The sequence below is a fragment of the Mobula hypostoma genome, chromosome 8, assembly GCF_963921235.1.
Source record: "Mobula hypostoma chromosome 8, sMobHyp1.1, whole genome shotgun sequence".
NCBI classification, from domain to species: domain Eukaryota; kingdom Metazoa; phylum Chordata; class Chondrichthyes; order Myliobatiformes; family Myliobatidae; genus Mobula; species Mobula hypostoma.
Window position 1 is genome coordinate 3,075,253 of NC_086104.1, and position 14,035 is coordinate 3,089,287.

At 45.9% G+C, this 14,035-nt stretch overlaps 1 protein-coding gene across 2 annotated transcripts in view; it reads right to left on the bottom strand.

The window, feature by feature from the left end:
* Positions 1 to 4,430: 4,430 nt before the first annotated feature.
* Positions 4,431 to 14,035, bottom strand: part of LOC134350031 (uncharacterized) — a 76,003-nt gene continuing 66,398 nt past the window's right edge. For both annotated transcript variants that reach the window (XM_063054939.1, XM_063054938.1), the window contains exons 7-9: positions 10,497 to 10,540; positions 8,271 to 8,314; positions 4,431 to 6,286 (exon numbers count right to left, since the gene is read on the bottom strand). In XM_063054939.1, the coding sequence (XP_062911009.1) occupies positions 6,173 to 6,286; positions 8,271 to 8,314; positions 10,497 to 10,540 (202 nt within the window). In that variant the 3' untranslated portion in view covers positions 4,431 to 6,172. The remainder of the gene's footprint in view (positions 6,287 to 8,270; positions 8,315 to 10,496; positions 10,541 to 14,035) is intronic.

A 14,035-nucleotide genomic window follows, 5' to 3' on the forward strand; every position in this document is an offset into this window, starting at 1 on the left:
ACTGACCCACTGCTGTCTTTTATCTTTGGGCAGTGGATCTGATTGAAGTCCCCTCCTCTCAAAACTTCCGGTTTCATGATTGCCACTGGTCACAGTTATAGTTTCTATTCTGTAGGTTTGCAGAGTATGCCCACAGGAAAAATAATCAGGGTTATATGTGGTGACATGCATGTGCTCTGAAAACATAGTAACTTTGAACTTTGAGTTTGAAAAGGTCAGGATGCTGGGTCCCGAGACGAGGGACAGGCCAGTTCAGCCCACTACTCAGTGAGGTTTACTCGACTCCGCGCTGAACTGAGGCTGTGGCCTGCAACTTCCGGGCTCCTGCTGACTGGCTTCGTGTCTGTGGTCTTCAGTTCAGAGTGCTATCTGCTTATTTTTATTGTTTGTGTAATTTGTTTCTTCATGCACATTGGGTGTTTGACGGACTTTTTTCTGAATGGGTTCTATTGGGTTTATAACCATATAACCACATAACAATTACAGCACGGAAACAGGCCATCTCGGCCCTTCTAGACCATGCTGAACTCTTACTCTCACCTAGTCCCACTGACCTGCACTCAGGCCATAACCCTCCATTCCTTTCCTGTCCATATATCTATCCAATTTAACTTTAAATGACAACATTGGGGTACATCTCATCCGATCCTGGCGACTTATCCAACTTGATGCTTTCCAAAAATTCTTCTTCCTTTCACTTTTAAAGGCATTCACTTTTAAATCCTTTCACGTTGGAAGGACAAACCAACGTAGAACATACAGGGTTAATGGTAAGGCACTGAGGAGTGCAGTGGAACAGAGGGATCTGGGAATACAGATACAAAATTCCCTAAAAGTGGCGTCACAGGTAGATAGGGTCGTAAAGAGAGCTTTTGGTACATTGGCCTTTATTAATCAAAGTATTGAGTATAAGAGCTGGAATGTTATGATGAGGTTGTATAAGGCATTGGTGAGGCCGAATCTGGAGTATTGTGTTCAGTTTTGGTCACCAAATTACAGGAAGGATATAAATAAGGTTGAAAGAGTGCAGAGAAGGTTTACAAGGATGTTGCCGGGACTTGAGAAACTCAGTTACAGAGAAAGGTTGAATAGGTTGGGACTTTATTCCCTGGAGCGTAGAAGAATGAGGGGAGATTTGATAGAGGTATATAAAATTATGATGGGTATAGATAGAGTGAATGCAAGCAGGCTTTTTCCACTGAGGCAAGGGGAGAAAAAAACCAGAGGACATGGGTTAAGGGTGAGGGGGGGAAAAGTTTAAAGGGAACATTAGTGGGGGCTTCTTCACACAGAGAGTGCTGGGAGTATGGAATGAGCTGCCAGACGAGGTGGTAAATGCGGGTTCTTTTTTAACATTTAAGAATAAATTGGACAGATACATGGATGGGAGGTGTATGGAGGGATATGGTCCGTGGGCAGGTCAGTGGGACTAGGCAGAAAATGGTTCGGCACAGCCAAGAAGGGCCAAAAGGCCTGTTTCTGTGCTGTAGTTTCTATGGTTCTATGGCAGAAAGGAGCAGTACTGCTACCAACTGGACCAGGGTGTGGTGGGAATTTCAGAAGGCCTTTGACAAGATGCCACACATGAGGCTGCTTAACAAGCTACGAGCTCATGGTATTACAGGAAAGATCCTAGCATGGATAAAGCAGTAGCTGATTTGCAGGGTTAGGGTGAATCTGTGGAATTCTTTGCCACAAGCAGCTCTGGAGAATATCTTTTTGTATCTTTAAGGCAGAGGTTGATAGATTCTTGACTGGTCGGGGCATGAAGGGATACAGGGAGAAGGCATTAGACTGGTGTTGAGAGGGAAATGGATTAGCCATGGTTCAGCAGCAGATCAGAATTGATGGACCAAATGGCGTAATTCTGCTCCTATATCTGATGATCTTATATCAGAATCCTTAAATCTTATTAAAATGTGTAACATTAGCTAAAGTTATTCTGAAAAAGCCTTACGGAGAAAGCTACAGGAGGACATCTTGTGTAATCCCTGCTTTGCTGACGTTTGATGGCGCCGGGGTGAAGCCGGTGATTGGTCACCCGTTGCTATGGGTGGGGCCAACATTTGGGTGCTTGGAGCAGTGATTCATCTTAAATCCCCTCCCATGGGCTCTGTGCCAATGGTGCCGGGTGACTTAGAGAGGGGGAGCAGAATACATAGATATGGGTTTGATGGGGGAGGCAATGGCAGTCATGGTGTCCTGTCAATCGGAAGCACATGCTGGGCCTGAACAGGGACACCAGTGTGGCAGAGGAGGCCGTTCAGCCCATCTTTGTTGAATCTGCCACTTGGTAATGTCATGGTGAAGCCCGTTATCCCCATATTTTGTCGGCTCCCTCCAAACTATGTTTGTTGTTTCGCATGCTCTTTTCTGCTCCCAATTATAATATCCTCTTGCTTTTGACAATATAGGATCTACATTGTACTTTGTTGACCATTCCTTCAGGTAAAAGCTGGCTGTAAAACCTTTTATCAGTATGTTTCCCTTAAGTTTACTCCTATATTCGACCCCAGTAGATCGCTGAGCCATCAGGATGACTGCAGAAACCCAAGAGTTCTAGTCACCATCACCTTTTCACAGACAATTGAACACAGGTGAATACAGCACAGGGACAAGCCATGCTGTTCACCATGATACCAAACTGAACAACTCCTCCCCCCTTTCCAAACCTCCACTTCCTTCCTGTAACGTGATCGCCACCAGAAGCCTAAATGTGGTCAGATCTCAGTGTTTTACCACTGAGGAGTGGTATCCCTGACCAATGACGGTGATTGCCTTTTTCTTCACCATCCTACCTACATCTCTTGCCACATTCAGGGACCATGATCCATCAAGGTTTTGTACTTTGCGACGACAAGCCAGGTTAGGATGCGCATGCTCAGCCACTCGGGATTGCGGTAGAACAATGGGAAATGGGAATACTGGTCCATAATTCCTTGAAGGCGGTGTCACAGCTAGGCAGGGTTGTAAAGAAAGCGTATGGCACATTGACCTTCATAAATCAAAGTACTGAGTACAGGAGTTGGGATGTTATGCTGAAGTTATATTAGACATCGGTGTGGCCTAATTTGGAGTGTTGTGTACCGCTCTGGTCACCTACCCACAGGAAAGATGTCAATAAGATTGATAGAGTGCCGAAAAAATTTACAAGGTGATGCCAGGCCGGGGACCTGAGTGATAGGGATTGGTTGAATAGATCAGAACTTTATTCCTTGGAGTGTAGGAGAATGAGGGGAGTTTTGATAGAGGGATAGAAAATTATGAGGGGTATAGATAGGATAAATACATGCAGGCTTTTTCTTCTACTGAATTTACGTGGGACTTGAATTAGGGGTCATTGGTTAAGGGTGAAAAGTGAAGTGTTTAAGGGGAACATGAAGGGTTACATTTTCACACAGAGGGTGGTGAGAGTGGAAATAGCTGCCAGCAGAAGTGGTGCATATGAGCTCGATTTCAACATTTAAAGGAAGTTTGCATAAATAAATAGACAGCAGTTTTGGTCATTAAGAAATTAAAATATTGAATGAAACATCAAACTCAAATGGGTCAAGGACACTGGAAGTAGAAAAAGCAGAAGTCTTTGCTCTTGCCATGTGCTTGAAGAAATGGAGCCCGCCATTTTGTGAAGCCACTCTGTAACTTCCATTCTCTGAACTGTTTGATGAACAAATTCTTGCTCTGGATCAGAGCAATTGGACTTCTTCAGAGCAATTGAACATAGACACAAGGAGTTTCTGATGATGATCTGCCAAACTTGAATCCATTGTCAGATGAATCGTTATGGTGTGCAATGACAGGTTTGCAGAAGTAATCTTGTTATCTTGGCCCAGTGTCTCTGTGACCGGTTTGACTGGTTTGAACCAGAGCCAAACAAAAGAAAAAAAGTCACCAGAGGCAGAAAGTTGTGTAGCCCTTGGCTACGTCCAATGGGAATCTAACAGGTCTGTCAGATGATATTGAAACACAACATTTGAACTGATGAGGAACGGGTATAAGGATGAAGGGCAGTAACTCCAGAGACTACCTATCGCAAAAAAGACCTGGAGTCAGAGGTTTGGAGAAGAAGGATCAATCATTTGGCCTGTGTCGGTGTTATAAATTGGGGAAGTGGTCTGAGTGAGTATTGGCATAAAGAGAACAGTAGAACGCATGTTATAATTTGTTGGTCTGGGGTTAACATAGTTGTTCGTGCAGAGACAAAAAAGTGTGAGCTTCGATTAATTGAGAATTCCACGGTGAATTGCCTGACTTAGACCAGTTGGTGATAAGTCAACAGCAGGGGAATGGAGGGCTGTGCTCCAGAGTCACTGCACCTAGGCAGAATAACAGCTCAGCATGGACTAGATGGGCTGAAGGGCCAGAATGCTCTGTAACTCCCTGGGGTCGTGCACAACTTGGCATTCCAGTATCAAAATCCCATTGTTTAATTAATAAATACACACAGAATTTGATTTTATTAAGTTAAGATACTTTGACAGTAATATCAATATTTGCAAGCAATCTGCACACAGCTTTTCTTGTCAAAATTAATACTTCGCATTTTTGTTACACAATACAAATTGAGGGAGTAAACTCGTTTTCTAAAAGCAGAATACATGCCTCATATTACAGCACTAACTGAGCTGAAGAAGTCTCACCCACTTTCTTATCGCATTGACAAGGTTTTACATTAAAGGAAATTGCAATATCTTGTCACCTATGAACGCAACCTCCCGTTAACCCCCTCCCCACCCCCATGCCCTGTAACATGGGGGTTGGCTGTATTTAGATAACAAAATGTTCTGTAAAGTTTGAACATTATATCTATTTTCCTAGGTTCCTTTAAAGTTGTCACAGCTGGTTTGGGATGGAGGGTGAGGAGGGGGGTAGTGAAGATTAACTCCCACAAGATGCTCCAAATGTCGTGTGTCCCAAATAGCCTCTGGCCAACAAGTCCAGCTTCTCGTCTTCACCTGTGGCTTAGCGACTGACCCAGTGGAACCATTTCTACTGACAGGAGAAGGGGTAAGGACGTTTACTGCCACCTTAAAACCAATCGCTTCGGGAAGATGGGGCTTGTCAGCCATAGTTGGCAGTTCATAGAGAAGGATCAGGACACTTAGAAAATGTTTCAGTCCATTCTTTATAGATGTAGGAAGCAGGGTAAATCTGATCCTGTCTATTCATTGTATTTGGAGTTTCAGAAGCCATTCAATAAGCACAGATACTGCACAATTTTAAAGGATTGTCAGGTAGTGGAGACAGACATAAATGGGTCATTTCTGGAGGAAGGAATGTTGGTGTTGAACAAAGCGATTACCCCGTCTGTACCTGTTCTCACTGATGTAGAGGAGGCCCAGGTGCAACCACTAATGCTGGAGGAGATGCAATAATGCCCACCTCATAGGGGAAGGGCTGTTTCAGGCCCTGGATGGTGGTGACGGTGGACGTGGAAGTGAAGCCATATTTGGAGTTTTGTCTTCAGGTTGGGACTTTATTCATCGCAGCGTAAGAGACTGAGGGGTGTATAAAATCACAAGGGGCAAAGATACTCAATGTGTGGAGTACTTTCCCAGAATTAGAAAGTACAGGTTTAAGGTGAGAGGGGAGAGATTTAGTAGGAACCTGAGGGGAAATGTTTCTATCCAGAGAGTGGTCAGTAGATGAAATGAACTGCAGGGCAAATTGTTGAGGTAGATACATTAATAATATCTTGGACAGGTATATGGATTGGAAAAGTCTGGGTGGATTTGGGCCAAATGTGGGCAAGTGGGACTAGCTTAGATGGGAATCTTGGTCAACATGGCCTAGATGGGCTGAAGGGCCTGTTTCCATTCTGTGTGACTATGGATTTGGGATGGGGATGATATCTCCTGCAGCTGGGAAGAAATGGGTGGGGAGAGATGGGCAGACCAGGAGTTGTAGAGAGAGTGATCCCTGTGGAAAGCAGAAAGGAAATAGAGGATCAGCCATAATTGAACGGTGGAATGGACTCGATGGGCCAGATGGCCTAATTCTGCTCCTACGTCTTATGGGTGGGGAGGGGAAGATGTGGTGAGTGTAGGATCACGTTGTAGCTGCTGGAAGTTGAGAAGGTGTGACGTTCCGGAGTCCCGTGTGCTGATAGTTACCAGCAAGAAGCACACACATATTTAATAACCTGCGGCTGCAGAACAATTACTTTTAGACACTAGTCACGTTTGATGACGGCATATTCGGTTGTTTCCTCGGTGACTTTTATTTTTGGAGCTGTCTTCTGCTGGAAGAACTGAATATCAGCGTAAAATATCTCTGATTCCTCTGACTGGAACAGAAAAACACAGACGTTTACAGTACTGAAACAAACCACTCACCTCCTGGTTTATATCTGACCCATCCCCACAGGACATTGACACCAGAGATACTGATGATGCAGTTAGTTTGAAGCAACACACACACACAATCCTGGAGGAATTCAGTAGATTAGGCAGCATCTAGAGAGGGGAATAAACTGGGAAGGAAGAGGGCAGAAGCCAGAATAAAAAGGGTAGAAGGGAGATGGAGGATCACAAGATGACAGGTGACAGGTGAGTCCAGGTAAGAGGGGAGGGTGAGAGAGGTGGAGGTGGGGTTAAGGGATGATGTGAGAAGCTGGGAAGTGATAGGTGGAAGGGGCAAGGGCCTGAAGAAGAAGGAATCTGATAGGAAAGGACAGTAGACTGTGAATAAAGGCTGGGGAACTGGAGGGAGAAGGTGTAGGTGATGGGCAGATTATGATGCAATTCACTTCCAATTCTCTTTGTTCTATTAGGGCTTAATAAAACAATCTCGAAGCAACAGGTTTTGGGATTCTTTAAAACATTGAAATCCGACACCTCTCTTTCATCTCGTACAGTCATTGAGTCGTACAGCAGGGAAATACGGCCATGCTGATCTTTTCCCATCGACTGAATTCCATTTGTCCCCATTTGTTCCATATCCCTCTCTGCCGTATCTATTTGAGTGTGTTTAAATGTCTCTAAAACTTACTGATTGTATCTGACTCCAAAACCATCTCAGGCAGAGATTTGTAGATATTAACCAGATTTCTAAGTGTGCTAAGTGCTCACATCTCAGTTAAAGCTCCTTCCTCTCATATTAAACCCATGCACTTTTGCTTCTGAAGCCATTAGCATGGGACAGGAAAGATTCTGACATTTTATGTTATCCAAAATCGCAATAATCCTTCCAGCACCAGTCTCTGTGGTACATCACTGACCAACCTGCCACCTCGAATAAGTAAAGCATCTCCCACCACAACCCTCTGTCTCCCATCACCAAGCCAATGTTGGATCCAACTGGGATGTTTGCTTTGCATTCCATTTGCCTTCACTTTCTGGTCCAGTCTTTCGTTCAGGACCTTTCCAAATGCCTTGCTAATGTCCATAGTAAATTGCAGGGTGTGTTGTAGAACAGAAAGACCTAGGGGTACAAGTACACAGATCCCTGAAGGTGGTGACTCAGGTAGATACAGTGGTGAAGAAGGCTTTGGGACACCTGCCTTATTGGTCAGTACAGTGAGTGTTTGAGTTGGACCTTCACAGTTGCTTGGTATAATTGGGAAGTACTGATGAGGCCAAAGGTCAAAGTTGGTGAGTCAAAAGTTCAAAGTTCAAGGTAAATTTATTACTAAAGTACATTTATGTCACCATATACAACCCTGAGATTCATTTACTTAAGGGTATTCACAGAAAATGACCTCTGGTTGTCATCCACACAACATCAGTGAAAAAAGCCTGCTTGCAATTGCCCTATCTATGCCTCCTCCCTGACGGGTGTGGAACAGTCCATGAGCAGGGTGGGTGGGATCCTTCACGATGTTACTGGCCCTGTTCCAGCACCTTTCTGTATCTATGTCCTTGATGGAGGGTAGCTGGTGCTGGTGACGTGTTGGACAGTTTGGACTGCCTGTTGGAGATTGTTCCTGTCCGCAGCAGAGCAGTTTCTGTACCGTGCAGTGATGCAGTTTGGTAGGACGCCCCCTACTGTACATCTGTAGAATGACGTGAGTATGGATGTGCAAAGTCCAGCCCTCTTCAGCCCCCTCAGAAAGTAGAGGTGAAATAGGCGAGTAGAGGAGAGTAGAAATAGTCTTATAACAGCGGGGTAGAAGGGCCTGTTCCTACTGCTAATTCAAATTAGTGTCCAAATAAAGATTTAAAGAGGAAGTAATGGTGTTTATCAAACAGACTTTCAATACCTGATTTATTAGGAAGTAAAAGTGTTCATGGAAAACATTCCTCAATGTTATATTGAGGAAGGTTACTTACCGCAGTAACATTTGTGGCTGCCTGTGTATTCACCTCGGTTTCAGCTGAAATAAAATGAGAATTTGTTTGAGAGTTGCAACACAAGAATGATAATTGAACTGAAATCACATTGTGATGAATGGTCTTCAATTCACCCTTATCAGGTGCATTCAGACAGGGACAGCAAACTGCAGAACATGCCCATGTGAAGCATTTCCCATCGGAGCCTCCACAGGGGCATGGCAAGCAAGACTCACACGTGACTCAAAGGCCAGAGTCTTCTGATCTCCCTTATCAAGTGCGTTCAGAGATCAGAGCAGAATTAGGCCATTCAGCCCATCAAGTTCGCTTTGCCATTCCATCATGGCTGATTTATTATCCATCTCAACTCAACCCCATTCTCCTGCCTTCTACCTGTAACCTTTGACGCCCTTACTAATCAAGAACATCACAACTCTGCTTTAAATATACACAATGATGGCCTCCACAGAGATCTGTAGCAACGAATTCCACAGATTATTCACCATCTTGCTAAAGAAATTCCTCCTCATGTCTGTTCTAAAGGGACGTCTCCCTATTTTGAGAGTGTGCCCTCTGGTCCTAGACTCCCCCCACCCCAATCTAGGAAAACATCCATTTTGCCTAGGCCTTTCAATATTTGATAGGTTTCACTGAGATCCTCCCTTCTTCTGAACTCCAGTAAGTACAAGCCCAGAGCTACCAAACACTCCTCATTCGTTATCCCTTTCATGTCTGGAATCATTCTCGTGAACCTCCTCTGGGCTCTCTCCCATGCCAGCACCTCCGTTTTTAGGTAAAGGGTACAGATCTGCTCACGGTGCTCCAAATATGATCAGACCAATGCCTTATAAAGCCTCAACATTATATCCTTGCTTTTATCTCCTAGTTGCCTTGACATGAATGCTAACATTGCATTTGCCTTCCTCACCACTGACTCAAGCTGCAATTTAACCTTTAGGGAATTCTGCACGAGGACTCCCAAGTCCCTTTGCACCTCTGATTTATGAATTTTCTCCCTATTTAGAAAAGGTCTCCACTTTTATTTCTTCTACAATTCCATCTGCCACTCCTTTGCCATTCTCCTAATCTACGGAAGTCCTTCTGCAGGGTCCCTGCTTCCTCAATGCTACCTGCCCCTCAACTTATCCTTGTACCATCTGCAACGATGGCCACAAAAGCACCAATTCCATCATCCAAATCATTGACATAAGTGAAAAAAGCAGCCTCAATACTGTAGAACACCACTAGCCCTTTATCCTCACTCTGCCTCCAGCCAGTCAGCCAATGCTCTACCCACGTCCGTATCTGTCCTGTAAGACCACGGGCTCTCATCTTGTTTGGCTCGTGTGCAACACCTTGCAGGCTAATGCTTCAATGCAAAGCTGCTTTCAGCTGGCTATTCCATAAACTTTTCAACTGGGAGTAAAGGATTAATCAAAGAACTTACTGTATGTTCTTTAGTTTACTCATGATCACAGGTCTGAGTTCAACCAAGGTCAAGTGGATGAAAATTTGAAAGTCCTTGCTCATGCGTTCTTTTAGAACGGAGATGAGGAGATATTTCTACAGCCAGAGAGTGGTGAATCTGTGGAATCCGTTGCCACGGGCGGCTGTGGATGCCAAGTTTTATGTATATTTAAGGCAGACATTGAAAGGTTCTTGATTCGTCAGTGTATGTTTGCTTCTGTATCTTATGATCTTATGTTATTGGTCTTGGTAAAATTTTGCTATTAATTTTGCACTAATAGTAACCAACCTTAGAGAATGTGCATGAATTGAGACTTTTTTAAAGCCAACTCAAGACTGATGATACGCCAGTCAGTGTCAGTGCCCTGTAGCCAGCTGTCCTCTGATTTGATGCAGATGTTGAGTGCTTAAATTTTGATTGTTTCGATACAGGATCTGATTGGAATTGAAACCTTAATAGAGTAGAGGTTTTTGCTCCATTTCAATCTCTTGTTATGATCTGACTGTCAGTAAGTTAGGATAAAGTTATAATGAATTTTCTTTCATGTGGCTTGTGAATCTTTATCCTTCTCTATTTCAGAGGATGAGGAATGTTTATTTGTCTGCATATATTGAAGAGAAGTGAAAAGGCAGGACTGGAGTTGCCGTTGAGGATGATGAAACAGTTGATTACTCCCTTGTCCTGCATTGGGGATCATTGTTGAACATAACTGTCATGTGAAGTAATTCCCAATATGATCACTGAAATGAACTTTTTACCTGCAACTGTGGCATACACTGTGTTCAAATCTTCAGTAGAGCACCTGGGTAAATAGTGAAGATAATGTTAGTGAATTAGTTATATGGAACATAGAACATAGAAATCTATAGCACATTACAGGCCCTTCAGCCCACAATGTTGTGCCAACTATGTAACCTACGCTAGAAACTGCCTAGAATTACCCTACCACATAGCCCTCTATTTTTCTAAGCTCCATGTCCCTATCTAAGAGTCTCTTAAAAGACCCTATTGTATCCGCCTCTACAAGCATCGTTAGCAGAGCATTCCATGCACCCACCACTGTCTGTGTGAAAAACGTACCTCTGATATCCCCCTTGTACCTATTTCCAAACACCTTAAAACTAAAAGCCATGAGGAGGTACTTGGTGTCCCTATCCCAGACCCTTCCACACCTTCGGGACACTTTCTTCGCCGTCTGTAATGGTCCTACCCGTTATTTCATCCTCCGTCGGATCCACGCCTGCATCGCCGTTTTTTTGACTTTGTCATGTTAGGCAAAGATCGCAAGATCTTACATCTACGGACTGCAGAGCCTGCCGGCCCTGACGCTAGCAGGCATGAACTTTCAATTGCGGTCCTGGCCATTGATCTCGGCGGCTCCAACACTTCAGGACATATTCAAAACCCGGACTCCAGCAACGACCATGGAGACATTCAAAGCGATCGCACAACCACCAACTGCGACTCCAGCCTTGAACTCCAGGCCGGGTCTTTATGTGCTGCTGTTGTGACTCCCGTCTCCCCTTCCCCCACCACCACTCCGCAGCCCCGTCTTCCTCAGATCCCACCGTCAGCTCCTGGGCCCTCAGAGGCTCCATCTTCCTCTCACCCCAACCCTCCCCTCTCCATTGACACCCCCAGCCTCCCCCCTCCCCCCTCTGATCCCAGCTCTCATCTGTGCCGGGTCTTTACCATCCCCTCCGACCTTCAACTGTCGGAGGCAGAACGCTCTGTCCTCAGTAAGGGCCTCACGTTTGTCCCCCTTCGCCCACACCTCAGCGAGTTCCGTGTTCGCCACGATGCGGAACTTTTCTTCCGCCGTCTCCGTCTCCGAGCCTACTTCTTCGGCAAGGACTCTTCCACCCCCACCGATGACCCCTTCTCCCATCTTCAACCCTCCTCTTCTTCATGGACACCCCGCTCTGGTCTTCTGCCTGCTCTGGATCTCTTTACTGCCAACTGCCGACGGGACATCAACCGTCTCGACTTCACCGCACCTTGTCCCCATTCCAACCTCACTCCTTCCGAACGCTCTGCTCTCCACTCCCTCCGCACTAATCCTAACCTTATTATTAAACCCGCTGATAAGGGGGGTGCTGTTGTAGTCTGGCGTACTGACCTCTACCTTGCCGAGGCACAGCGACAACTCGCGGATACCTCCTCTTATTTACCCCTCGATCGTGACCCCACTAAGGAGCACCAGGCCATTGTCTCCCACACTATCAACGACTTTATCCGCTCAGGGGATCTCCCATCCACTGCTACCAACCTTATAGTTCCCACACCCCGCACTTCCCGTTTCTACCTCCTACCCAAGATCCACAAACCTGCCTGTCCTGGCCGACCTATTGTCTCAGCTTGCTCCTGCCCCACCGAACTCGTTTCTGCATACCTCGACACTGTTTTATCACCCCTTGTTCAATCCCTTCCGACCTATGTTCGTGACACTTCTCACGCTCTTAAACTTTTCGATGATTTTAAGTTCCCTGGCCCCCACCGCTTTATTTTCACCATGGATGTCCAGTCCTTATATACTTCCATCCCCCATCAGGAAGGTCTCAAAGCTCTACGCTTCTTTTTGGATTCCAGACCTAATCAGTTCCCCTCTACCACCACTCTGCTCCGTCTAGCGGAATTAGTCCTTACTCTTAATAATTTCTCCTTTTGCTCCTCCCATTTCCTCCAAACTAAAGGTGTAGCTATGGGCACCCGTATGGGTCCTAGCTATGCCTGCCTTTTTTGTTGGGTTTGTGGAACAATCTATGTTCCGTGCCTATTCTGGTATCTGTCCCCCACTTTTCCTTCGCTATATCGACGACTGCATTGGCGCTGCTTCCTGCACGCATGCAGAACTCGTTGACTTTATTAACTTTGCCTCCAACTTTCACCCTGCCCTCAAGTTTACCTGGTCTATTTCCGACACCTCCCTCCCCTTTCTAGATCTTTCTGTCTCTGTCTCTGGAGACAGCTTATCCACTGATATCTATTATAAGCCTACTGACTCTCACAGCTATCTGGACTATTCCTCTTCTCACCCTGTCTCTTGCAAAAACGCCATCCCCTTCTCGCAATTCCTCCGTCTCCGCCGCATCTGCTCTCAGGATGAGGCTTTTCATTCTAGGACGAGGGAGATGTCTTCATTTTTTAAAGAAAGGGGCTTCCCTTCCTCCACTATCAACTCTGCTCTTAAACGCATCTCCTCCATTTCACGTACATCTGCTCTCACTCCATCCTCCCACCACCCCACTAGGAATAGGGTTCCCCTGGTCCTCACCTACCACCCCACCAGCCTCCGGGTCCAACATATTATTCTCCGTAACTTCCGCCACCTCCAACGGGATCCCACCACTAAGCACATCTTTCCCTCCCCCCCTCTCTCTGCATTCCGCAGGGATCGCTCCCTACACAACTCCCTTGTCCATTCGTCCCCCCCATCCCTCCCCACTGATCTCCCTCCTGGCACTTATCCGTGTAAGCGGAACAAGTGCTACACATGCCCTTACACTTCCTCCCTTACCACCATTCAGGGCCCCAAACAGTCCTTCCAGGTGAGGCATCACTTCACCTGTGAGTCGACTGGGGTGATATACTGCATCCGGTGCTCCCGATGTGGCCTTTTATATATTGGTGAGACCCGACGCAGACTGGGAGACCGCTTTGCTGAACATCTACGCTCTGTCCGCCAGAGAAAGCAGGATCTCCCAGTGGCCACACATTTTAATTCCACATCCCATTCCCATTCTGACATGTCTATCCACGGCCTCCTCTACTGTAAAGATGAAGCCACACTCAGGTTGGAGGAACAACACCTTATATTCCGTCTGGGTAGCCTCCAACCTGATGGCATGAACATTGACTTCTCTAACTTCCGCTAGGCCCCACCTCCCCCTCGTACCCCATCTGTTATTTATTTATATAAACACATTCTTTCTCTCACTCTCCTTTTTCTCCCTCTGTCCCTCTGAATATACCTCTTGCCCATCCTCTGGGTCACCCCCCCCCGTCTTTCTCCCTAGGCCTCCTGTCCCATGATCCTCTCGTATCCCCTTTTGCCTATCACCTGTCCAGCTCTTGGCTCCATCCCTCCCCCTCCTGTCTTCTCCTATCATTTTGCATCTCCCCCTCCCCCTCCAGCTTTCAAATCCCTTACTCACTCTTCCTTCAGTTAGTCCTGACGAAGGGTCTCGGCCTGAAACGTCGACTGCGTCTCTTCCCATAGATACTGCTTGGCCTGCTGCGTTCACCAGCAACTTTGATGTATGTTGCTTGAATTTCCAGCATCTGCAGAATTCCTGTT